Consider the following 26,967-nt stretch of genomic DNA (forward strand, 5'->3'; position numbering starts at 1 on the left):
ATCAGTTCTTGCTGATGTCGTTAAGTTCTATTTCGTTAATTAACTTTCAATCCTATCGTTACTAAAATATTTTGTTTAGTTTTATAATGTAAATAATTCATTACATAAAAATCTAAAAAAATAGATATATTATATATATATATATATATATATATAGAAAAAAAATATGTTATGTTAAAGAAACAAAAAAGAAGATAGAGAAAAAAAAACAAAAAAAAAGGAATAATGAATTAAAAAAGTGAAACGTGATTTTAAAATGGAGGTTTCAAGTGGATCGTCAATCATTATCATGAAAGTCGTGATCGTGGCAGCTATAAAAAAAAAATAAAAAATAAAAATAAAATCATCCTAAATTCGATAATAATATTCTTTCTCGACGATCTGAAATATTTTTGATCGTTTTGTATGAGAGATTATAAAAAAATTATTAGAATAATTATTATATAATAATGAATTAATTAATTATATTATAACGATACACACATACACGCACGTACTTTCGTTGTATAAAATAATTTAAAAACACAAAAAAAAACAAAAAAAAACAAACAAACAAAATAAAACAAACGAATAATCCACTGAAAGCCTGAAACTGTTCGTTCCACGTTATTAGGAGCAACGATACAGCACCTCCAAAGATTCTAATCTATCTATCTAACTATTTTTTATCTTACCACGTAAGAAAAAAAAAGAGAAAGAAAGAAAGAAAGAAAGAAAGAAGCGGTGACAGAGAGGAGTAGAAGTGCGAATGGAAAAGGAGAGAAAAAAGCCATGTTCATAATTGACCAGCAGTAGAATTAGAAACAAAATTCTAGTCAATTTAGTTATTTAAGTTTTACATGCGAAAGAATATAATATTAAAATAAATCCACATTGCTTTTTATAAAGTTGTTCTTTTTTTTCTTTGCTTTGAAATTTTCTTTGTTATTTCCATTCCTAATCCCTTACTCCTAACAGACTAATTAAATAATATATAATTGTTATAAAATATATAAATATATAAATAAATATATTAATAATTATATATATATATATTTTTTTATTTAGCTTTATGATGACAAAAATAATAAATAAATAATTACTGTTAAATTGTCATAGACAAAAAGTTAGACACGTGGATAAAGAAGAATATGACTTTAACATAAGTAATAATTATCTCCTATCATTTTAATAATAGGTTTAGCATGATCGGATAGCAAATAGCACGTGGATAGCGAGAAAATAGAATCATTTGAGAAAATTATATAGCAGATAAGAGAGAAAGAGAGAGTGTATGGCATTTTGTAATGAACATTCTCTCGCATGATCCCACCTGGTCGCGTGCCATGGTGGTCTCTTCATGTTAGTACACGAGAATGCCATACGGGGTTGACAACGAAATAACATGGGTTTCTGTCCTCGCTGTGATCTATTTATTATTATTATATATATATCTTTTTCTTATCTTATCAAAATATAATATTCCAAAAATATATTTCTCTAAAACATCTTTTGTTATAAATAATATTGTTTCAAATAAATGAATAAATGTTAAATTCGATTGTTTCATTTTCATAATAAAATTCGAACAATTTTAATAATTATTTGCTACAATAAAAAAAAATAAAAAACATTAACCGTTAAAAATGTTATTTTCCGTATTTGCTTAGTTTTATTTTATGGTTTCCTTTGAAATACAACATTGTGGGAATATTCCCACACAAGTATAGTAACGAACAATTATTGACATCACTTCCCGTACTGGCTTATTTTCTCACAATTAGTTAACCGAACATTTAATCGGATTTCTTGATGGTGTAACGGTCGGAAATCCATTATTGAAACGCGTAGGAGGAAGAAGTAACAGACACCATCGATATGGGGAATAGTTTGTCGATTTTTCGATTTAACGGTATATCGTGCAGACCATGCTAAAAATGTTATAGGGAAACAGAGAGAGAGAGAGAGAGAGAAGAGTATTAGTTGGTATTATCGAAACTGACCGTAGGGTTATGGGGATGACAGCCATTAAAATTACGCACCAGCTGCTATGGTTATTCCTCATATACCCCCATGTATCTATATATATATATACTACTCGGAAGACCCTCTAGAAAACATCGCGTGTGTTGTAATTAACCGTATATATGGTTCCTACAACTCACCCCCATGTTAGGCACAGTTTACAGACCCCCTAAAGATAAGAGCAGACGCTCGACAGCATAACTTCACCTTTTTTTTTTATTCTTCTTCTTCTTCTTCTTTTCATTTCTGTTTTTTTTTTTTTTTTATACATTAGGAAAATGATAGATGTTTTAATAAGTTTGTTAAATATACACGTGAAATATTATTTTTTATTATGAATTATATTTCTAATTAATTTGTGCTTACTTTTGGTATTTCAAAATAATGAATTTTAATCATTAAATACAACAAAAGTATATGGTATATAGTTATATGTATCCTATATACCATATAAATATTGTATGGTTTTTTGGAACCCCCGTGTATATGTAATATGTGCATTACACATACATAGAATGTAAAATATTCCATGGTGATTATACCTATCGCCCTAGTTCAGACACGCATAATCAAACGGATGGTTTTCAACTCGCAATTGAATTAACTGAACCTATCGATTTACATGGAGAACAGTTTCTACACCTGGATACAAAGAAATTGATGGCTGTCAATATATAATCCTTCTTTCTATTAACTAACCTAATCAATACTTTCCCTACTCGAATATATTAGGTCGAGTCATAAATAATTTCCATTTTTTTATGAGACAAAGAATGGTGTTTCTGCGACTGATAAGTGCAAGACACCTTTCATGGTGTTTTTTTTGCACTCTTTACAATTGTTCAACGTATCTATTGGATTTTGCTCCAATATTATCTTTAAAAGGTTCATCAAAGTTTGAAATACGTCCTGCACTCGGTTCATCTTTTAAGATCGTATCTCAAGAACGGAATTTTACAAACCAATTTCTGACTGCCCTATTAGTTATCAGTCCTATACTGTATACACTGTATATTTAAAAAAAGAAATATAAGAAACGTGTTCATGTGATTTCAAATGGTCACAAATAAATTTCAAATAATAAAAAAAAATAAAAAAAGCTTCCCTTAACTGTCGTTTTATTCCAACGTATTTTTAACAAACCTTTTGACGATAAATAATCTAGTTATTTACATCTAGATAAATAAAAATGTTGAACAAGTTTTTCCCTATTTTATCTGAAGTATCCACGCACACACACACACACACACACACACACACACACACACACACATGTGCTTAACAATAGCTTAACGAACTTGCCAAGTGGCATTTTATTTTTCAACGGTAATGGGACGCGCGTGTCACACTTACGTTAGATTTTTACAGTAGATTCAAACGAAAGCCTATTAGTTAATACCCTTTTTTAAATATGAGCGCAAAAGTTACCCCCTGTAGTTCTACAAAAAAAGAAAAATAAATAAATAAATAATATAAGGGTAGGTAAAGGGGTTTCAATGACCCATCCCGACCAGTATTGCAATTAAAGGGGAATTCATATATAAATCGAGTATTTTCATAATTCCTGTTTATTTGAAATGTTAACACGAAACCCCAACAATTCGTTTGTCGTCTGATTATTTCTTAAATATTTATTTATTTTTTTTTCTTCGTTACTAGTTTAAGACACGACCAATCAGAACCGTGAGACGGTTTTAAGAAACGCCATGATTTTTTATTATTATTATTAATAATTCAAACTTTTTCTCTGGGTAAATAGACACGTGGGGGGGAGGGGAGGGAGCCATTTTGACGCTTTCCACCTGGCAAATGTGGTTACCAAGAAGAAACGAAAATAATTCATTTTTGTGCAACCTTAGTCGTGATTGGTCAGTATTGATCGACGTAACAAAAATCGCGTGCAAGAACACCTCTTCTATGGGATTTTATTGCTATCGGGGGGGGTGATGTGAAATTATCGTGATCGTGTCTGGGCTAAAAACAGTGGGGAAAGTTTGCCTGTTAAATAAAAAAAAAAAAAAGTTAAAATGAAAGAAACTAATATTATTATTATTAAATTTAAACAAAACTCTTACGTTAACTTGCAATAATTTTTCTATCAAAAATATTCTAATAAAAAAAAAAAAAAGATGATCTCCGATAAATCCAAGGTGTATTATTTGTAAGAAAATTGTTGTAAAAAAAGGAAAAATTGGGTAAGACCCTTTGGTCTTAAAAATCTAAGAAATAAAAATTTTATACGCGCAGATACACACAAACATACATACACACACAGACGCTAGGCACTTATAAATGTAGGTAGATATACGTATTATTATGTTCTCTTCATGCAGAAAAATAATTATCCAAAAACCGAAAAGTTGAAACCCCTTAAGGGCGTATTTCTATCTGAACATATTTCCGGCACGAAAACTATAGTTCGAACGAACACAGAACGATTAAGTTTAATATCCTAAAAGTTGAACACGATCATGGATGGTCTCTCGTGTGTGCTCGTGTGTGCTCGTGTGTTGCTCGTAAATTCGTCGAGTGTTCGAACACGTATTTAACAACACCAATACTAATATACTGTGACTACTACAACACAACTATTACTACACTACTACTACTACTACTATTATTATTATTCGTTCTCGTAACAACACATGTACGAGTATATAAGAAGGGTTTCTAAAGAAAAGAAAGAAAGAAAGAAAAAAAAAGAAAACGAAGAAGATTCCTTCTCCGTACTTTCCTTCTAATTTTTTTTTTTTTTTTTCCAAAACTTCTTTCTATATTTAGCTCGTCTTTTCGATGTAGCACGAGCGAGAAGAAGAAGAAGAAGAAGAAGAAGAAGAAGGCCTGGACCGGATACGCGTGCAAGAAGGTGCACATGTCGATGATGCCTGAAGGGAAGTCGAAATTACGCGAAAAAAAAGAAACAACAAAAAAAAAAGAAATATTAATGGGGGAAGGAAACTTTGTTGTTTCTTTCTTTCTTATTTTCTTGACGTAGTAGGTACGTGTCGGTAATATAAATCACGAATAAAACTTTGAACATGTTTTTAAGAGACAACACACTTAGAGACTAACTTTGATAAATGAAGTTTTATCACTTTGTTTCATATTTTTATTTATAATTGATACTTTTATTATGAATTATCATAGGGGGTTATTTTGTTATTTTTTTTGTTTCCAGAAAAATTATCATATTTTCTGTTAATTTTCAATCGACAAATTTGCACACAGAAAAATTTAAATAAATAACGATAAAGAACAATAGACAATATATAACGATTATGCATAATTAAGAAAATATAACACAAGTAAAAGTAATATATCATCATAAAAAAAAAAAATAAAAAATAAAACAGAGAGAGAGAAGAGTGAAAGCACGTGACGCTTCCTAAGAATTTCAATCGTCGTCTTTGACGGAAAGGCAGTTAACGACTGTGTTACTACTATCATCATGCTTCTCTTTATTAATCTCGAATGCTTACAATAATCCCATTGACATTAAACATACATGCTTCTATATATATATATATATAAACGTACATCTTATTTATATATAAATAGATATCACTAACGTCATTATTAATAACGGATCATTAAATAATGTTACTCCAATTTTTATAATGCATTTCCTTTCCACGCGTTTCATTTTTTTCTAATCAACCCCAATATTATAAAGAAGTTTTCACTTCAAAAAAAAAAAAAAAAAAACACGAATTTCCACAAATCTCAAATGTGCGAATAAATTAGCAAAATTTTCTCTATTTTATCGACGAATTGTCTTGCATTATCTTCTCACGTTTCTACCATTGTTTCGAAGTGTAAGGAAATATCTATCGTTACGAGATGATCCCTACTCGAAAAAACAAAAGCTAACAAATAAAAAAAAATGAAAGAAAGAAAGAGAGCAAAGATTTCTCCTCATCTTCACTCGACACGATGAAATTTCAACCGATCCCGGTATATATATTCCCTCCTCCCCATACACACGTCCCACCCACACCCACAATTCCCCCTACTTTCATCCCCTTTCCACTCATCATCATCATCATCTTCATCAACATCGTCATCATCATCATCATCATGATCTTTTTTTTTTCTTCTTCACCCTCGAAACTCCAAAGTTTCACCTTTTCTTCCGACCCCCTACCCAACCCCCTTGCTCCTTCATCTAAGGGTTATGGTTACCCGTAAAAGTAGGTTCTCGTATTTAACGTGCGGTTCGTTCGTTTCTCGTGTCCCATGGGAGAGATTTTTCTTTCTTTCTCTAGCTCGCTCTCTTGCTCGCTTTTATATATTCTTGTTCGTTCGAGCAAAACGTATAGCCGCAAAATAAAAAGAAAAAGAACAAGAAAAAGAAAGAAAAAGGAAATCCTTACCGAGAGACCAGTATCGAAACGAACCAATGAACGAATGTGTCAACTGTTGCGATCATAATGATAAAGAAAAAACAAAAAAAAAACAATTCTGAGATTATTTTATTAACATCTATTTCTTCTCTATGTTTTTTATTTTTTTTTTTTTTATCTATCGAATACATTTGTCTCTTTTCTCTTAACGAATACGACCTGTTTTTCTACATCCCATGAATGAGAACGGTGGGAAAAATTAGTATAGTTGAGATATAACATGAGAAAGAAATTGATCGGCCTGTGAAAAGAAATCCTCACGTTCACGGTTAGTTACGACGACGACGACGACGACGACGACGACGACAAGTAATACTTTCAAATTGTCATGAATATTCATTTTTTATTGATGCAATAAATTTTATTTCAATTATTTCATCATAATTATTTATTATTTATAAATTAATATTAACACTTGAATGGTCGCACGTGTACGCAGTCAAACGTCGCCAGAAGCTGGTAATATTTTTTAAAAAATTAATTTATAGAAACTTTATTAAATTCATGAAAAACACAACAACAGCAACAATTTAATAACACATTTAATTTTATATAAGTATTAGTAATTTTAGTATGTACCAGCCTATGTACAAGTAACTATGTTTACCTCTTGTAAGATTTACTATGTATTAACCTTGTTATTACTATGTAAATTATTCTTTTCTGGTATAATAAATAAATAAATAAATAAATAAATAAATATAATTTTAAATATATAAATAATAGAAAAAAAAGAGAAAAAAATGGCGATAAAAATTGTGCTATGTGTTAAGTTGGAAAAAGATCACGTGTAATCAAATAAATTTCATTAAGACAAGTTCAGTAGTTTCGAAATTATTAATGAACAAACATATTGTAATACTGAATTTTTATATATTGAATTTAATTAATTAATTAATTAGTTTTGTTTCATCGGTTTTACGTTTTTCCGTTTGACGATTTTCAAATCACCCTAATTCTAAAGAAATGTTCATTTTAAAAAGACGTTCATAGAATAGTATAAACTGACAAGGAAGAAATATATATCAGGAAAAGAAATATTCTTTCTAGGTTGGCAGGATGCCTCACCTAGATCCTGTCTGGGACTACCAACGCAAACGTCTTTCGAACCGTGAAATCACTTCCAGCCTGAATATAAAGACCGAAAAAAGCTAATGTGTCCGTTTGCGTTACGTTTCGTTTCGTTTCGTTTCGTTCCGTACCACCGCCTCGTTATAAACCCTAACTTTCAAATGCTATCAAATACGAGAGTCATGAAACTGCCCCTGTCGATCATCTTCACGTCTTACACCTAGGCCGGAAAACCCTCAACCAACCAACAAACATTCTAATTATACAATCATTACGATACAATGATTAAGAAATTTACAACAACAACAACAAAATCATTTCAATAAAAATTGTATTTCTTACTGAACCTCTTTCTTTTCCCACAAACCCCACCCAATTTATCTGATCGAATGAACACTGCGGTGATAATGAAGACGATGATGATAATTAATGTAGAATGATTTGTAAAATAAAACAAAAAAGAGAGGGTGTGTGTGTGATATAATTATCCTACACACATACACATATATGATTTATTTGAAAAGTCATATTTTTGATGAAAATAATTTAAGTATATTAAAGTATACTAGTTGTAAGATACATTTTTACTTTTGTTTTTTTTTTTTATATTTTTTTTTAATTTTAATCTCTCTCCCTATCAGATTCGAATTAATTCGTAGCAAACGACGTGGAAAAGTGCAACATAATTCGCCTGAGTTAACACCACTATAATATATAATGCTTTGTGTGTGTGTGTTTGTGTGTATTCGTGGTAGTATAGTATTAAATGTCTAACGAATGAAGAAAGGGAGAAGGAGGAGGAGGAGGATGAGGAGGATGAGAAATAGCTGATCGGAAAGATTAGTAATAGATCGTACATATGGATCGTGATTAGTGTTGAATTTAATTATTATTCATTTTTGATCTAATCGTCTTAATGAAAATATTATTTATAGTTTTATTATTACGAGATCAACACATTGAAATTATTTAATGTACAAAAATGTAAGAGTATGCACAAGAAAAAAAAAAAGAAATATTCAATTGAATTTTGAAAATGTAATAACCCTGGATGAAATAAAATGAATGTGTAAAAGAGTTTTTGATGAACGAAATGCAAAAGAAAAGGATGCCACTTAAAATTCCACATTTGAAGTGTGCCTTCTTCCTACGGTTTATATACCAAGAAAAACTTTCGATGTTTTACCTCAAAAAAACAAAAAAAAAAAGGAAATAAAAATAAAAAAAGAAGGCACTTTTGAAGGTCCTCAGAGAGTTGGTGATGCTGGACCCTTTCCTTTTTTTTTTTTTTTTTCTCCTACTATCTGTCCAAAATGCATCCACTTTCAGATAAGAACTGAACTATAAGGAGAAGAACTGAAGTGAAAGGAAGAGAGAGAGGGAGAGTAAAAAAAAAAATATCTTCCATTTTACACTTATCTTTAAAAGAGTACAAGATGCTTCCGAAAATAAGGTTAAATGGAAATACATTAAATCTATAATTTACCCTTTTTGTAACATGACATTAAGATTCTGCCGATTAGAATATCTGTTTTATTCTTAATTTCGTATCTTGTTAGTCGTACCTGGTGGTACTTCGAAATAAAATGAAATAAATAAATTTAAAAAAGAAGACAAAGTTGTGTGCGTGTGTGTGTGTTGTTTCTAGATTTTATAAACTTATTATCCCATACAAAAAAAATGTCATATTTTACCATAACTTTTTGTTGTATTCATTTACTAGTACTAATTATAAAAGATACAGATTTTCTCGTCATACATCTGAACACATGTTAGGATTGCTTTCTAAAACGAAGATACGCGTATGTTCATAGAAAGAGAGAGAGAGAGAGAGAGAGAGAGAGAGAGGAGAGAGATATTTTCAAGTTCCTCCCCTTTTTTTTTCCGGAAATAGACTTCCTTTTTAGAATCGAGCTTATACGGAGGAGTCTCGCGATACTCCCTCGTTCGCTTCTAATGCACCCTAATATTCTCTATGAAACACACACACACTCTCTCTCTCTCTCTCTTTTTCTCTCTTCTCCTTCTGTCTGTCACCCAAACGCGTTCTATAAATAAAAATACTCCAATATGTTTCGAAAACGTGCACTCAAATATTTCAAATACTTTCATTTAAATTTCATTTAAATTTTCATCGCATATTCTATTAAATTTAATACAAACTTTTATAAAAGTATACAAAAATACACACACACACACACACACACGAGAATCTAAAAAAAATGTGAAATAATCTTGCGTTAACCAAAATGGCGGTATGTGGTATCTTAATTCTTCTCAACGTTACATTCGTATGAATAATAAAATGTGAAAAAAAAAACAAAAAACAAAAAAATATAATAAAAACTATAAAGTAGAATAAGACAAATAAGTATGATATTTTTTGGAAGATAATTTTGAGATGCAAATTTCGCGGATGAATCATAGTTCCAGCGAGTGTTTTTTTTTCTCTCTTACTCTTTCTCCCACCCTAAGCTATCCACCATCCTCCCCTAACCTCCTCGTTGGTTGTTTCACGAGTCGACATATCCTATAAACGTCCGAAACACGGTGGCCGTGCATGCGGCCATTTATAAATAGACGTACGTAGATGGATTAACCGTAGGGAATGCATGCAGTTACAGTCGGAGGCGCAGAAGAAGAGGAGTCCGTCGGAGTTGTTGCTCGCGACCGAAAGAGTCGCGAGAGAACTGAGCACTGAGAGAGTTTTGCTTCAGTTGCCGGTACAAACTTGCCAAGAACGGTTCTCCTAATTTTTTTTTTCTATCCTAACACATTTTCATTTTTTTTTTATTATTTCATATTATTATTGCATTAGTTGAACGTTTTGTACGAACGAAAAAAAAAACAGAAAATACAACCCCCTTGAAAAAAGAAACGCGGACTTTGGCGACTAGAACCAACCACCTTCTCCTTCTTTCTCTCTTCCCCTTCTGATAACAACGACAATTATTTGACCAATCGTCTTTCTTTTTTTGTTGTTGTTGTTGTTGCTTGTTGTACATCGATAAACAAAAGGGGGTGCCCAATATTTGAATTATAAATCGAATCGAAATGTTGGCGGCAAGACACAGGTGAGATTTATCCTATATGTATATCTAATCTGTATGTATGTATGTATGTATGTATGTATGTATGTATGTGTGTGTGTGTTTTAATCACATTTATATTATGCAATTTAATATTAATTAATCGATCAAAATAATTGCATGCTTATATATAAATATCATTGTTTTCTTTAACTATACAAATGAAACATTTGAAATATATTATCGTTACTAACTATCAATTTATGTTTTAATTAACACACAGTGTTAATTAATTATTTTTATAGTACGTCATCAGAGCTATTACAATTAATTTGAAAAATCGTGTCAGGATGTTCGGTAAGAAAATCACGATATAAAAAAAGGAACAAAAATAACACACTTTCATTAAATAAGATTACAAATACACATACGTGGAGAGAGAGAGAGAGAGAGAGAGAGAGAGATAGTAAATAGTAACACGTACAATACATTGAGATTACAAAGGTGATGCGTCTGGGAGATAAGAACTCAGGACAGCATAGATCCTGTCGTCTTGTGGTTGGTCCGCATCCGGTAATGAGTCCCACCCTACAATATATATATATATATAGAAAGAAAGAGAAAAAGAGAAAGAGAATGTACTCGTGACTAACGTTACATACGGGATTTAACAGTGTAACGTTACATCCCCGGTTTGGCCTTTCCTGGGCTCCTCGAGTTCACGAGAGCCGAGTCTTGGATTTCTCGAGGAGCCATCCTCCCAAGAGGTTATTGCGCACACAAGGGGGGTTTTAAATTGCGGACAGGTTGAATGCACCCGCAGGAAGGGTACCGAAAGGTGCTACTACTTCTACTACACTTCTACCTTTCATTTTATTTTTTGTTTTTTTTTTTTTTTTTTTGCTTTCTATTTTATTTGTCTTTTAAAGTGTTCATATGTGAAACTGTAACAAACCTCGAGGTTATCCTTGGGACCCTAAAAATAATGTTAGGATCTTCTTTCGTTTATTCGTGGTACCATCATACTATTCCTTTATTAAAACTCTGATGCTGGTTATAATATTACGTGGAGGAAAGATTTTTCGTTGTTGTTGCTGAATTGATTCGTTGTGTATTATAATCTTGATACATCGATAGTATATATCATCGTGATAAGACTGTCTGTGTGGATAATATATATCTTTTTCTTTTTTTAGGAAGAATAATATTAATATCAGTACGATATGACAGATATAATATTAAAATAATAATATATAGAAATAATCTTTAAACGATAAGACATTTTTTGTTTCTTTTCACACAAAATACTTCCAATGACACATATCAATTTTATATTCTTCTCATTAAGCGTAGAAAAAAATTGATAAAGGTCAAGTACACACGCATACACATAAAGAACACACTTTTTAGTTTAAACTGTCTGTATTACTCATCCTCCTTTTTTTTTCCTTTTTAACTCACTCACTTATAAAAAAAAGAGAGAACGATCACCCAGTTTGATTAAATTCACTTAAAAACGTAACACAGACGCTTGAGCATATATATATATACACATACAAACGCATTAATGTTCTCTGTTAGTGGCACGTTTATATAGAATAAGATGAGTAATCCTTAAATGAGTAATTTCAACCGAAAATCTTTCAATCCCTTGCCAAGAAATTCGTTTCCTTCTTCGTTTCGTTTCTCTCTGTCTATCTGTCTGTCTGTCTGTCTGTATATTATTTCCATCGAATAAAACGAAAAAAGAAAAAAAAAAATACCAAATCGTGTACGTTCTACTAAAACATTTCATTTCGAACGCGTGGTACGTTTTCGTTCACTTTCGTAAGTTCCAGACGGTGTGCGAGGGTAAATATTTGGAAATCCGAGGTCGATGCGTTAAGTTTTAAGTGCTCGCGTGTTCTCTCTCTCTTTCTTTCTCTCTCTAACACACACACACACACACACACACTGAGTGTGTAAATTTAAAGAAACTTAAGACCCGGTTTTACTTTGCATTATTATTTCACATCCGAAGAATGAATCAAAAAAAAAAGAAAAATTCTTGTTAAATAAATGTAATGAAAATAATAAAAATAAAAGTAAAACAGTGTAGGTACACTGTTTAATTTAAATTAACGATAAATACAAATTATTTTATTATCAATTTTATCTGCGATAAATGAAATAAACCCTGAAATTAAAGTAACGGGAAAAGAAGAAGAAGAAGAAGAAGAAGAAAAAAGCCATACTACGAGATTCAAAAGAGAAAAAAAGAAAAGAAAAAACGTAAAAGTATAAATACGATTATGCAGCGAGTGATATATAAAAAAAAAAAAAAACAAATAAGAAGAGAAAGCAAGAGAGAGAGAGAGAGATAATATAATAAATTATGGTTAAAAAAAGGACCAGATCATTAGGTTAGTTTATTTCCGGCATAGAATCACGAAAGATCACCGACAGTTGTTCCTGCGTTCGTTCGTTCGTACGTTCGTTTGATACGTGGGCCTAAAATAAGACAAAGATAGAAAATAGATAGATAGATAGATAGATAGATAGATAAATAGATAGATAGAAAGAGAGAGAGAGAGAAAGAGAGTCAGTGAGAGAAAAAGAGAAAAGAAACGTCACTGACCTGCCGCAAATGGACGAACGGTTACATGGTCGCGAAATAAATATTAGAAGGAGAGAATTTGCGGTGGTAGCCAAAGAGCACTGTTTCTCTTCTAAAACCATCATCTATCTCTATCTCTATCTTTATTACATCATTCTCTATCTCTTTCTAACTCATGCAACACGATCTTAGTGTCGTCTATTCTCGTCAAGCACGTACACACATACATTTCTGGCTAATGTCTATCTTATACTATTTTATAATATTCTTCCTCTTTTCACATACATACACGCATGATTTATTAAACGTTCTATTAATTTTTTAATTATATCAATTTTTTGTTGTTGTTGTTGCATTTGAATTTATATCAAATTTATAGATTTGCAATTTCTTTTTTTTTATTTATATTATAACATAATCATATGCAATTATACTTTGGAAAACTTTGTATCGGCCGATAATAAAAAAAAAAACAAAACGTGATATCCACATTCCAACGGGGAAAGTTCACTTAGGGAATGGCCGACGATGAATTCATTTTTCGCCATGACTTTACACGTTCAAAGCCGAGTTAAGAAATTTGCACCTATCGTATGTATCCTATTTATATATGTATATATATATGCAGTTGCTATACTGATAATATGTGTACATGTCTATATTATATACCACATAAGCACGTTACTATGTAATTTGCGTACTAATGAAACCATTAGATAACGATCGGTGACACTTAAATGACACTTTATGGTGAATGTACATATACGTGTGTATGTGTATGTGTATGTATGTATGTGTTTTTACATGAAACATAAAGTTACTTCTAGTACATGTTTTAATATTATTAATTGATCTATTTATGATAAGAACTAAATTGCATTTAACAATAAGTCTACTTTCTAATTCGAATGATTATCAATTATTTGATAAATCAATGAATGATGATTGATCTAATTGAATATTTAATAAAAATAACATCAAATGATTTCTTTATATATGGTGTTGAATTATTACAAAATTTCTAAAGACACACATGGGTACACATGTAATTGCATAACTGAATTAATTCAAATAATTAATCTTAAATTAAATTAAACAATTTTTGTGATACATAATATTTTCTTTAACAAAAACAAAAAAAAAAAACGAATTCAAATTGAAAATCTTGAAAAAAAAAAGGATTATTCAAATGAATGTAAAGGGGGGTTTTAAAAATGATGAATTTAGAATTAAATTGCCAGTTGAAAACAGATTGGCAACACGTGATGCAGTTTAGACACGCGTTATAATACTCTTTCTATCTTTTTCTTGTCTTTTTTTTTTCTTTTTCCCCACATATGACCTATCACCTCGGTAAAGCACGTCTGCCGGATGAAAACGTCCGCCAGGAAACCTTTTTCTCTCCTCCCTCTTCCTCCTCCCTCTTGTTCCTCCCCCGTTCACTCTTTCAAAAGGCGTGTCCAAAATATCGACACGAATATGGTTACATTTTACGATCAGAGAAAACACCATAGAAGAGAGAAAAACCAATGGAGAAAGAAAGATATGTAGATAGAAAATATAAGTGTGTGTGTTCGTTTGTTTGTGTGTGTGTATGTGTGCAAAGGTAAAATACGTGACGTAAAAGAAAAAGAAAAAAAAAGGAGAGACAGAATGAAGCAGATTCGAAAAATAAGAGGGGATAGAAAGTAAAAGGGAAAGTAAAAGGGAAAGAAAAGGGAGGGTGGAATAGACGGTTAGCAAGCTGAGCAACCTCAGCCCCTAATGGATGGGGTTCGTCTCTCGTTATATTTATTTCATTCGAGTTGAGTAAAAGGAAGCCTGAAGAATTGGTAAATAAGTCTGCTTTCCAACCAACAAATGTTTCCTTTCAAGGGGTCTTTGAATATTAGTATCAATGCACAAAAGAGAAAACGGGAGAGAGAGAGAGAGATAGAAAAAAGTCAAGCTCGAATAAACCATTAAACATGTTCCACATTATTTGTATTGTACTATTGCAAATTAAAGAAATAAATTCTATACTTTTTTATTTGTGTATACCTTTTATAATGATAAATTTAAAATACGTTTAAATTTAAATAATTATCTCTCTCGAATATTATAATAATTATTGGTACTTACGTATTAACGCCATCGCAGCAAAAATTCCGCTAATGCGCCAATAAAGAGCAACCTTGTTGTTTGCACACAGCAACCGTCAGGGTAGCGTCAGGGTTGCGTTAAGGTTTCATCAGGGTTTCGTCAGAGTTATGGCGACACTACATTTAGGTAAAGAAATCTAAAGAAATAAAATAAGAGATAAAGATAAAAATTTATCGAGAAAATGCTTGTTCAAATGTACTTATCTACCCTCTTCTCTCACTCTTTCTCTTTCTCTTTCTATTATGCATACAATGTCCCACGGTTAGTAACACATCCTCCCCACTTATCGACGACGACGATTCTTACATTAGTACACAAATTTTCATCCAACATAAGCTACAAGTTTTTGCCATTAGATTGGCACTTTGTTCTTTATGAATATTCTTTCATTCAATATTGTTTAATATGATTTTCCGAACGTGTGCAACGATAATCATTTCAATTCATTACATGTATGTATGTATGCATGTATATATGTAAAACCATTATAGAGACGAGTTTTAGTTTGTTACCAACCGCGAGTCTAACCGAACCGTAACCAAAGTGATTTCTTTCTCGCGGGAATACATTTCAAGGTACGTGGATATATGCAGGAAGCGACAGTTGGCACGAAAGATTTTAGCATATGTTGAGATCAGTCGAGAAACAAGAAAACCAAAAACACGTGCATCGTTTGTTCGTTCGTTCGTTCGTTCGTTCGTTCGTTCGTTCGTTCATTTGAAAGAACGGGAATGAATGAATATGCATTCCATTCATGGGAATTACTTTCTTTTCTTTCTATATCGTTATTCCATAAATCATTCTCTAATCAATCGTTAAAGTATTTTCACATTGAAATTAGGTGACCAAATTTTCACAATACGTTTGACGTTTTCAAAATGAACGAATTGTACAAAAGAGAGTAAAATATTACGAGTTATTTCAAACATAAGTTCGTATTAATTATTATGGATCATTAATTATTCAAATGAAATACAATTGAAACGTCGCCATAATTGTAATAAATAAATAAATAAATAAATAAATCATCTAGCAACACATACGACAATACGTGAATACGTTTATATCGAAATGATATTACATGAATTTCATTGGAATTAAAATCAAACAAAGTTTGCATACGATCAAATATTGAAACAAAACGGCCTTCCATAAATACGAACGAATACCATTAGCTAATCTTTTAAATGCATTGCGGAAGGTTAACTTAGAAATGCAAACGAGTGCATAAATAAATAGTTCATTCGTTATTATTCAAGTTTGTAAGATATCACCCAACGTTAAACTAGTCGTAAACGATAATTAACAAATTTGTTTCAATTCTAATCAAATTCCAATAAACATTCAAATAATTAAGAATAATATTAATTAAATATATTTATATCATACGTGTATTCGTTGGGAGAATTTGAAATTCAACTAATGCAAGGTGAAAACAATTTTAATATTATTTATTGTTAAATCCAAATGTTGTTGTAGATAAATAGAATCGATTGAAATGCAAATAATATTAAACTTCGATTTACAATTTTGCAATGAAAAATAAGAAAATAAAGTCGTAAGAAAAGAAAAAAGAAACTAATAGAGAAATAAAAAATTGTAGTTTGAAATCGTTGGAATTTTTATTGTTGTTGTTGTTGTTGTTGTTGTTGTTGGAGTGTTTGACCAGCATAGTGGTCATATTGTTTGTTCTTCTTCTGGTTGGTAACGGTCCGTCCGTTCTTACGTTAATATTAATCAGATATATACTCGTTCTCTGCTTGAGAATCTTATTTATGCTAGTCACATGATCGAATCATGAAAGACTACAAACAGTGGCAACGTTTGTCAAGTTAAGGCCGAAGTTGATTGGTTTAAACTGGTCAAGGTTTTTCTCTTTTCTTATAAACATCAATTCAAAAAGAAAAGAAAAGAAAAGAAAATAAAACAAATAATAAAAAAAATAAAAAATAAAAAATACTTAACAGTTAAAAATTGTATTAAAATCGTAACACTTGTTAATTAAATTTATGTGAGAAAAATGAGATAAACGTAAATGACAATAAAGATAAAAAAGGGCAGGTGTCGCGAAGAGAAAATAAGAGAAGGCAATGAGAAAGGGACAGGGACAGGGACAGGGACATGGAAAGGGAAAGGGAAAGGGAAAGGGACACGTAAAAGATAGAAAGTCGTTCCAGGTTTGTAAACCTCGAGCGGATTTAACAGGCGGAAAAGCTTATGCAGAATTTCGAGGCATCGCATTTCCTCGACAAATCGTAAAGCGGAACATCCGATTCTCCACCCTCGTTCTTTTTTTTTTTTTCAAGAACGGTAAGTTCTTGTGCCGGTATTTATTTTCTCCCATGTGAAGCCGTTAAACGAGTATTATAGTTCAAGAAGGAAGTAGGACTCTCTTTCTCTCTCTCTCTCCTTCATTTTTTTTGGTGATAGGTCAATGCATTTCGATCAAAAATCGATTGATTCCTTTTTCATTTTTCATTTATCTAAACTTTTATTTCTAATATTCGATTATTTTTTATAGCAAGTCACGTATTTTTTTTTCTAGGAATAAGAAATTAGGATTACCGTTAGGTTGTTATAGCTGTTAAATAAAAAGAAAAAAAAACCAAATTCTAATCTAATGCAAATGAACCTCTATGATAATTATTTTGATGATACTTCTATTATATCGATTCTCAGTATTATAAGACACAGGATCTATCAAATAAAAAAGTATCGTACGAGACGTGAAATAATAAAAGTGTCGTGTCAAGTGTTCTCATTGTATATCGAAACAATAACTTTATGACACATTCATTAATATTCCGATCATTTCAAAGAATCGAAGGACGTTCGAAGTATTGCTATCGTTTGATGTTTTAAGAAAGATAACAAAATATTTCTAGGAATATAGAGTATACAGATGATTATATTCTTTATATGATACGATCATCGTAAAAAAAAAAAAGAAAAAAAAAATCGTAAAAAAAGAAAGTAGAACGAAACACGAAGAAGAAGAGTCAATATATTTTTTTTTATTCTCCACAATCATTTAACTGTATTTTTTTTTCTAGGTGACGTTTATATATCACGATACACAACATACACGAGATTATCGTTAAATGTATCTTTTACTCTGATTATTTAATCAAATTTAAACTGATTCAAAAGCTGATTCAAATTGGGATTGCATTTGTTAGATTTTTTTTTTTTTTTTTTTACAAAGAACTTCAATTAATTATTCAAGTGTAATTATTTAACACTACAATTACTACCACACCAATCATTTTGAATTAGATTTGGTATGAAGAATATTTTAATACCAAATATTCCTATGGAGTTTCTTTTGTAAAATAATAATAAGTCAATAAATATAAAAATATTCAACTTTTTTTTAAAGAATTCAACTGTCGGTAGTTTTAGTGTTAATACCATGACCATTCTGAGAAATTCTATAATTAGAAAATTGTTTATATAATATAATTTTTTGTTGTGTTATACGATAAACAATAAGAGAATTTATGATAGTTCAACGATACTGTTTTTCTGATGTCGTCCACATAATTTCTTAGAAAATGGATAAACCTCGATAAAAGGATGATCCCTCTAGTGAACTAAAAAGAAGAATAAGAAGAATAAGAGGAAGAAGAAGAGTCGAAGAAGAAGAAGAAGAAGAAGAAGAAAGAAAAATAAGAAAAAGAAAAACTGGTGGTAGGTAACGTTTCCGTGAGAAGAAAGAAAGAAGAACTCAATGGAGAATGGCGGGAAGTTGTATTCTTCAGGATTCTCACACAACTTATTGTTAGAAAGATAAAATGTCTAAGTATAATAGAATACAAATAATTACTAGAATTTACTTTGAACAATATACCTTCTATTCGTTTAATCTGTTATTTCACAAAATTAGAATGAAATGCTAAATAATTGCGTTTAATTAATATTAAATATTAAATAAATTCATTTAGAAATCCTAGAAAACACATTGACATATCAACAACAAAAAATCAAATATCAGTTAAATTGAAATTTGTAATCTTTGACAATGCATATGCACTATCAACTAAAACTATTTCGTATAAAAAAAAAATCAAATATCAGTTAAATTGAAATTTGTAATCTTTGACAATGCATATGCACTACCAACTAAAATTAGTTCACATCAACAACAACAAAATCAAATATCAGTTAAATTGAAATTTGTAATCTTTGACAATGCAAATGCATTACCAACTAAAAGTAGTTTCATTGGAAGGACGTTGTAGTAAAATCCGGTGTGATTTTCTCGACCGATAAATTCGAATCGTAGGACGAACGAGGTATCTATACATACACCTACATAATACATGCATGCATAAATGCAACAACAGTATATATGTATACATATATATTACACACATAAATAAATGCATATATGGAATAAAACGGTCTGTTAACGGACACTCGCGCATGCGTGCAACAGTGCACGGTTAGTTCGCAATGAAAATCTAGGCTAGTTAGCTGCAACCGAGATGCAAGTGACTAGTAGTAGTCTCACCTTCTAGGCCAGTTGCACTTGGTGCTTTTAACGTGTTACAAGAAAATCAAATCAAATTTTGCAGGACAAATATTATCAACACCAAGTATATAAATGTGAACTTGTAAATTGTTTCGAGTTGTGTAAGTGAGACATTTTTTGTTGTTAATTTTCTATATAAAGATTAAAAAAAACATACATAGCACGTATAGATATATTATAATTATCTTTTATCTTAATCGCACAAGATCGTACCAAAAATGATCAAAATATTCTTTAAACAATTTTTTCCGATGCTTATTTATTATCAATATTATATATTATATTATTAATTTAATATTATATTTAAATATTTCTTATTTGTTATAATTTATATATAAATAGGAATACAAAAAAAAATCTAATAGTAATTGAAAAATTAGCAATATTAATTCTAATCGATTGTTTTGCACGAGTTTCATCTACTATCACAAATCAAAAAAGAAAAGAAATCAATTTTAAGTTGATTAATGAACAATTACAAAAAAAAAAGAAAATAAGAGAGAATAGATCTGTATCGATAACATAAGGTTATCGATAGTCGTGCGAATGCAGAGTATTGCAAAACGATATCTCGTTGTTGGCAATGCAGCATTCCACGCATGCGTTGAAATCTAAAAGGCACCCCAGCTGAGTTTAGTTTACGTCCACACCCCCAGACGACGAAGACTATGTCTGACTATCGATCGTCTTGCTAATATTATACTCTGGACATTTAATTTTACGTGAAACACCAAAGACGCCATATACTCTAAATTCGAGATTATTATCGTCATGTGATATTTAAAAAAAAAATAAAAAACATCGTGCATTATAATTTCTTTCTTACGTGCAATTTTTGTTTATTTAAAACTATGAGAGATATTACCAATACGTGAGTAAAATTATTTAACTTAAAGTAATATGATTATTTCATTGATTTATTTATTGTATATTTATTGTATAAATTTATTATTATTTTTAATATATAATTATATATAATATAATATATATTAAATAATATATAATAAAATAAAATAATATACATAAAATAATATAATGTAATTTTTTTAATTTGTCTTGAAAATATTATATAAATATATATCATCTTATTAGATGATTGAAAAATTGTAAAAAGTGTTGATTATTTTTCTAATTAAATTGAAAGACAAATAAAATATTGCCAATATTGTTACTGATTATTATGCAATTATGTGAATCATATCTCGTTATAATCTCTATTATGTATTAATTTAAAAATTAATATTAAATGTTTGTAATAATCTAAAACTAAATTACATTAATAATAATTTTTTGATTTATTTACGTTCATTATTTTAATGTAAACTTTGAGTTATATATAATAATAATGGATAGAATAATACGATGAAAGATGCAATCGGTGTCTCTCGTATTCGTTCGGAATAGTTTCCTTCATCGTAAAAGTAGGCCAGGGAAAGGCCTGTTGTGCACGTTCGAACTCTCCAACTCGTACTACCTGTCCGCTAGGATATACACAGAGACAGAGAAAGAGAAAGAGAAAGAGAAAGAGAAAGAGAAAGAGAAAGAGAAAGAGAAAGAGAAAGAGAAAGAGAAAGAAATCCTGCTTGTTTGCTTGCTTACTTGCTTGCTTGCTTTCTTACAAAACTAAATGCACGAGTAATTCTCAGCCATTCAAATCCTAACGATATGCTGTTTAATATCAAAAACGTGTTTCTCTTTAACCATATTTTATTCGCGTGTTTAGAGAAAATTCTATCATCGAATAATCGAACTTAATGAAAACTAGAAACAAATTGATTAAACTGATCAATTAACACATTCCGTGTCAAGCCCTTTTTACTTGACTTGTCATTCAGGCCATTTAATTTTGCCTTAACACAATCAACCATTACATGTAATTATTAATTATTATAAATATAGCAATTAAACAAACTTATGTGCTTTGTTCTATTACTGCATTTTGTATAATGCATCAATACTTTAATAGAAATATTTTTCTATAGAATTCAATTTGTTCTAAACATATATTTTCAATAAATATGTCTAAGTGAACCACTGGTGGTACACGTGGCACGAAACGTGTTAATGTTCAATTAAATTCAATGAAATTGTTACATAAATGAATTGTAAAATACGGAAAATATTGAATTTGAATAAATGAATGAATTTCATTGAGAAAATGATGAAATAAATTGTATGAAAGAGATACTATGATAATGAGATAGAATTATTTTTCATTTGAAATTTCAAATGAATGAATACGAACAACGTAAAATTCTTGAATAATAACATGGTAAACGTACAGGTGCACAAAGGTACGATCAGAGAGAGAGAGAGAGAAAGAAAAGAAGAAAAAAATACAAAGTAATATCATTATCGCTAAAATGCTACGTGTATGTAGAAGAAATGAAAGGTTCATTCGATGGGTATTAACTTTGATGATATACTACTGAGAATAATCTACGTGATATCAACTTATTAAGAAATAAGAGATATGGGAAAGAATGGGAAAAGATAAAAGGTAGAAAAGGGAAGACTGTGCTATCGAGTTTCTTCAACGTGATTGATGATTGATTCATGAACGTTCTCATTACTTATTTTTAACCCTTTGAGGTGCTGAATACTTTTACCTAAAATGTTTTATAGGAACGGAATAATTTATTATTGACCAAATTGTAATAATAAATTATTGGGTATAATAATAATAATAATAATAATTTAATAATAATTTTAACACATTCGCGGATTGCGCGCTGACGTGATTCACGTCATTTTAAATTTTATAAATTTAATAAAAATAAATTATATATATATATGTAAATATAAATTCGATTGTACCACCAGTTACAGATCACCCTGTATATATACATATACATATCTAAGGATTAATCCAAAATAATAAATAAAATATAAATTCTTTTTGCACACATTTAACGAACAAGTAAATAATGTTACTCAACAAGTTAGCCAATGTGTTTAGAGAATTTTCTACCGAAACGTGCGGCTGTTGGTTTCGTACCGGAAACTAACTGCATTCCAACACATCCGAGCAACGGCATATTAGTCAACAATGCCAACAGACTTCCCCCTTCCTTTTACACTCACACACACACATACACACGCATATGTGTATTCTCATATATAAACATTTAAAAAAAAAAAAAAAAAAAAAACAGTACAAGTTAGGAAAAAAAGAAAAATAGAAATACACGTATACACGTTGGTCTCTTACGTTTGCGTTGTTTACAAAACATAAACGAATGAAGGAAAAAGCACATGCGTGTGGCGCGTGTCGAGTCACTGATTAGCGGACAGCTTTTAAACAAGCCAGGATTCTTGCACATGTACTCTCTCTTGCCAGTTGCATTGTGTATCTAACTCTACCAACGATAGAAGAAAGAAAATGACTTTTAAACGATACTCTTTCTCTTTTCTCTTGTTATGTGCTCTCTTATCGATTGTTACAACGAACCAGTATGGACAAGAATGAAAGAAAATGAACAAACAAACTTCTGTTTTACATTGCCAACATTTCCTTTTTATAAACCCATTTAAAAACACCTTATACATACTCTATTGAATGAATAGTAAAATAAGGAAGGAAATAAATGGAAAATGATTGTACGAATAGTTGAATGATGATAATTTAGAATTAAAATGAATTTGAAAAGAAAAGTATTTTTGAAAATTCATTTGCTTGGCAAGAAAGTAATTTCGAGTTTTTCTAGTGTGAAATATTACTTTCTTGCCAATCCAATAAATTGAAGACAAAAATTCGAACGCTTTAACGTAGGAGAAATTCTACTATAAATAATTGTATTTCGTTTATTTTGTATTTTGTATTTTTTTTCTTTTTTTTAATTAATTTTGTATGTCACAGGGCTCGTTTGACGATGCAAGATAGGAACGTTGACGTTCAAGAAGGCATAAGATTACGGAACGTTCGCAGACGACTTTTTCAAGAGGAAGAAGAAATAGAAGGTGGTGGTACAAGTCGTAATTTAAACACTGGTTCAGAAGACAACGTTGTCAATAGTTTCTTCGAAGAGATACGTAAACATCGAGAAGAGGTTAATCAAATTATCAAAATGTAGTGCAATAGAATATCATAGAAAAAATGAATAAATAATTTATGAGCTTTATTAATAACATTTTATTTCAATTCACGTTCGAATTTCTGCTATCTTTCTACTAATATATAACTAATCATTAATAAGAAATGAATTTTGATATTGTTTATAACAGGCCAAAGAAAGATGGAATTTCGATTTCGAGAAGGAAATACCACTCGAAGGAAACTTCGAGTGGGTAAAACTCGACCGTGATAGAAACGAAATTCCAATGAACGCGGAAGTTCAAAACAAAACTGAGAAGATAGAAAAAAATGGAAATGACGAGTTGGGCCAGCTAAAGGAAGACGAGATGACAAAAAATAAGATACAAAAAGAAAATAAAGAAAAAGAAGAAGAAGAGGACGAAGAGGACGAAGAGGACGAAGGGGAGGTACCTCCGGAAGGGAAAGAAGTCGATGCGGACGATAAAACTGAGTCGAGAAGGCAACAAAATCGAAATCATTCTCGCATCGTCGACGTTTTATGATGAACTACTCAACTGCGAAAAATGAACCACCGTGATATTACTCGTATTTCTAAGAAACAGAGAGAAAAGAAAAACATTTTTATCATTTCTACAAATAAGTATATTTGTTTTCAGTAATTGACGAAAATTCATAATAATTAAATTGATATTAAAGAATGGGTAAAGTATTCTATTTATTTATTTATTTTTTTTTTTGGTTTAATTTTTATACTACCCTTTATTGTAATTATTATTGTTATTATTATTATAATGTTGTTCTGTTTTTAAATTAACACGACGACTGAAAATTATTTCTAAATTTGACTGAGAACATTAACATACAATTTGTGAATATATATATATATATATTTCTTATTGTTATTTATGTATTTATTATATTATTTTATGTGTGGTTTCTTCTCTCTTGTCAGTTAAGTTCTAGTCAGAACCAATGCGATGATGTCTATTTATTTTAAATACGACCAAACGATACCAAAGTGAAACAATTTGTAAAAATGTCTTCTCCATTTGTTTGAATAATTGGACATTTTAAACTTGGAAATTGAGAATTTGTTTGTTTTGTAATTTTTTACGCGTCCCAGAATTTATAGAAAAAAAAAAAATAAAATAAAATAAAATGATATTATTTATATTATGTAATATTAAATTTTAAGTGACACATTATTTAATTCGATATACAAATGTATTTATTCTAAGGGTAACGTGCAATAATAATACGCTACTCTCTCTCTATATATATACAACCATTAATATTTATATAATATATAACTTATAAATAAATAAATTTAACAAATCAATTAATTTGTACAAGACACGTGGGAAATGATTGAAGAAAATAAAAAAAAAATAAACATAAAAATACCTACGATGTATTATAAATGATGTTTTTCTAACGCGAACAATTATATACAAAAAAAAAAATATATATATATATTTCTGTGAAATTCTTAGAATTCAATCTAATCCTTTTAAAAATAATAAACCCCTGAAAATTTCCTCTAACAATATTCTAACTCAGACAGTTAACCCAACGTTAGAATGAAGTCTCATAATAAATGTGTGGTTAACACGACCCACATAAACTGTACAACATCCAAGCATCTTCTCCTAAGGAAGAGGAGAGAGAACTTTATGAAATGTTTACGCCTTGGAGGAAGACACAAACGGCAGATGTTTCATCTCGTCTCTTCGATAGAGTAAAAGAGATAGAAAGATTAGAGGGAAACATGAAATTAGGTCGTGCATAACTTGCGTGCAATAGGCTGATGCTAGGGAGATGAACGACGACGTAATTTAAACAGCAAAACCAAGTGTTGCCCTTTTCGTATCTTCAAACTCTATAGTGTCAATATATTGGATTTGTCCGGAAAGTTTGTGCCGATTTTGACGAAAGATTGAAATCCAAAGCATTTAAGTCTTTTTATTTGGTACATAATTATTAAATTATATATAAGTGCCATTTTGGTTTACAATCTTTCAAAATTCCATCCTTCCAACAACCAATATTTTTATAATTTCAATTATCGATCGAAAAATCAAACTAAAAATATTAATTAACCTGATCAAAAGAGAAAGAAAGAGCAAAACTCTAACACGAAATGAACCTTTAAAAACACGTGCAATTCTTATAATACCCTCATGAGTCATGATCAAGATCTAACAATCCTATTTACCAGTACACCTTGCACAGAGTTAAAAAAAAAAAAGAAAAACAAAACAAAACAAAAGAACAAGAAAAAAGAATAAAGAATCTTGAATTCCACGAGTATCAAGATATCTTCGGATTAATCCGAATTCCTCCTCGTGAGAAGGAGCAAAAGAAGTACGCACCTGGCTTCTCCTTCTTAAGGATCGCTTTTTACACGTTGCACGTGAGGCTGTTCAAACGAACGAATGAACGAATTCGTTCATCGTGTTGGTTAACAGAAATGCTACTACTAATGCTGCTGCTGCTGCTGCTGCTGCTGTTGCTGATGATGCTGCTGCTGCTGCTGCTGATGATGATGATGATGATGATGATGATGATTATGATGATGATGTAGTGGTAGCTGTGATGGTAGAACTGGTAATAGAACTGGTGTGTACCCATTGCCAGAAATTGCACTTCCGTTCCGCGAATTCCCACGGAAGTGGGCACAATCACCGTGACAAAAGGATATTCGCGTACACCAACACCACCAACACCACCGACACCATGACCGGCCACCACCGACCACCATCGACCACCACCACAACCAGCATCACCATCACCACCTTTCATTGTTCTCGCTCGAGAACATTGAGAATCCTTCAAGGAGAAATTTTCGCGAGGGTGGGTTGTTGTGCCATCAAAATAAAAAGATGGAGAGAAGGGGAAACAACAAAATTCATAATCCTGATAGAATTTGTTGCTTTAATATTCCTTTAAAATCATCTAATCTCTATCTCTATCTCTTTATTATGTTTTTAATCTAAAAGAAATAAAATTAAATTAAATTACAAATATAAATACGATTATTGGATACCACGATAAAATATCAAAAAAGAAGAATAAATAAATGCAAAAAAGTTTAATTTGTTATCTTGTTAAATCGATTTAATCAGAGAATTACGATAAATAATCTAAATGCA

General features: G+C 30.4%; 1 protein-coding gene and 1 long non-coding RNA gene across 6 annotated transcripts in view; one reads left to right on the forward strand and one right to left on the reverse strand.

The window, feature by feature from the left end:
• LOC149030540 (uncharacterized) overlaps positions 1–26,967 on the reverse strand; it is a 54,299-nt gene that overhangs the window by 23,489 nt on the left and 3,843 nt on the right. The window contains exons 3-5 of one of the 3 annotated variants that reach the window (XR_016178624.1): positions 15,225–15,381; positions 11,170–12,997; positions 10,992–11,095 (exon numbers count right to left, since the gene is read on the reverse strand). The exons of 1 other annotated variant lie outside the window; for it this stretch is intronic. This is a non-coding gene — a long non-coding RNA (uncharacterized LOC149030540). Of the gene's footprint in view, positions 1–10,991; positions 11,096–11,169; positions 12,998–15,224; positions 15,382–24,749; positions 26,808–26,967 lie in introns of those variants that run through there. One more of the 3 variants, XR_016178622.1, reaches the window with a different exon arrangement.
• LOC149030542 (uncharacterized) lies at positions 10,340–24,813 on the forward strand. Of its 3 annotated transcripts, none has more exons than XM_089178590.1 (3): positions 10,340–10,552; positions 23,639–23,828; positions 24,004–24,813. In XM_089178590.1, exons 1-3 carry the CDS (start codon positions 10,533–10,535, stop codon positions 24,355–24,357), a joined length of 564 nt encoding a protein of 187 aa, XP_089034716.1. In that variant the 5' UTR covers positions 10,340–10,532; the 3' UTR covers positions 24,358–24,813. The 3 variants fall into 3 exon arrangements, with proteins under 3 accessions (XP_089034716.1, XP_089034717.1, XP_089034715.1); XM_089178591.1 differs by lacking the exon at positions 10,340–10,552 and adding an exon at positions 19,715–19,880; XM_089178589.1 differs by lacking the exon at positions 10,340–10,552 and adding an exon at positions 20,376–20,650.

This window comes from Polistes dominula, unplaced genomic scaffold (assembly GCF_049000335.1).
Source record: "Polistes dominula isolate Pdom_NZ unplaced genomic scaffold, Pdom_raw_medaka contig_11, whole genome shotgun sequence".
In the NCBI taxonomy this organism is placed as follows: domain Eukaryota; kingdom Metazoa; phylum Arthropoda; class Insecta; order Hymenoptera; family Vespidae; genus Polistes; species Polistes dominula.

Coding starts and splice junctions, on each gene's coding strand:
- LOC149030542 (XM_089178590.1), top strand. CDS start 10,533: ATGTTGGCGGCAAGACACAG. Junction 10,553..23,638: donor ATGTTGGCGGCAAGACACAG/GTGAGATTTATC, acceptor TGTATGTCACAG/GGCTCGTTTGACGATGCAAG. Junction 23,829..24,003: donor TACGTAAACATCGAGAAGAG/GTTAATCAAATT, acceptor TGTTTATAACAG/GCCAAAGAAAGATGGAATTT.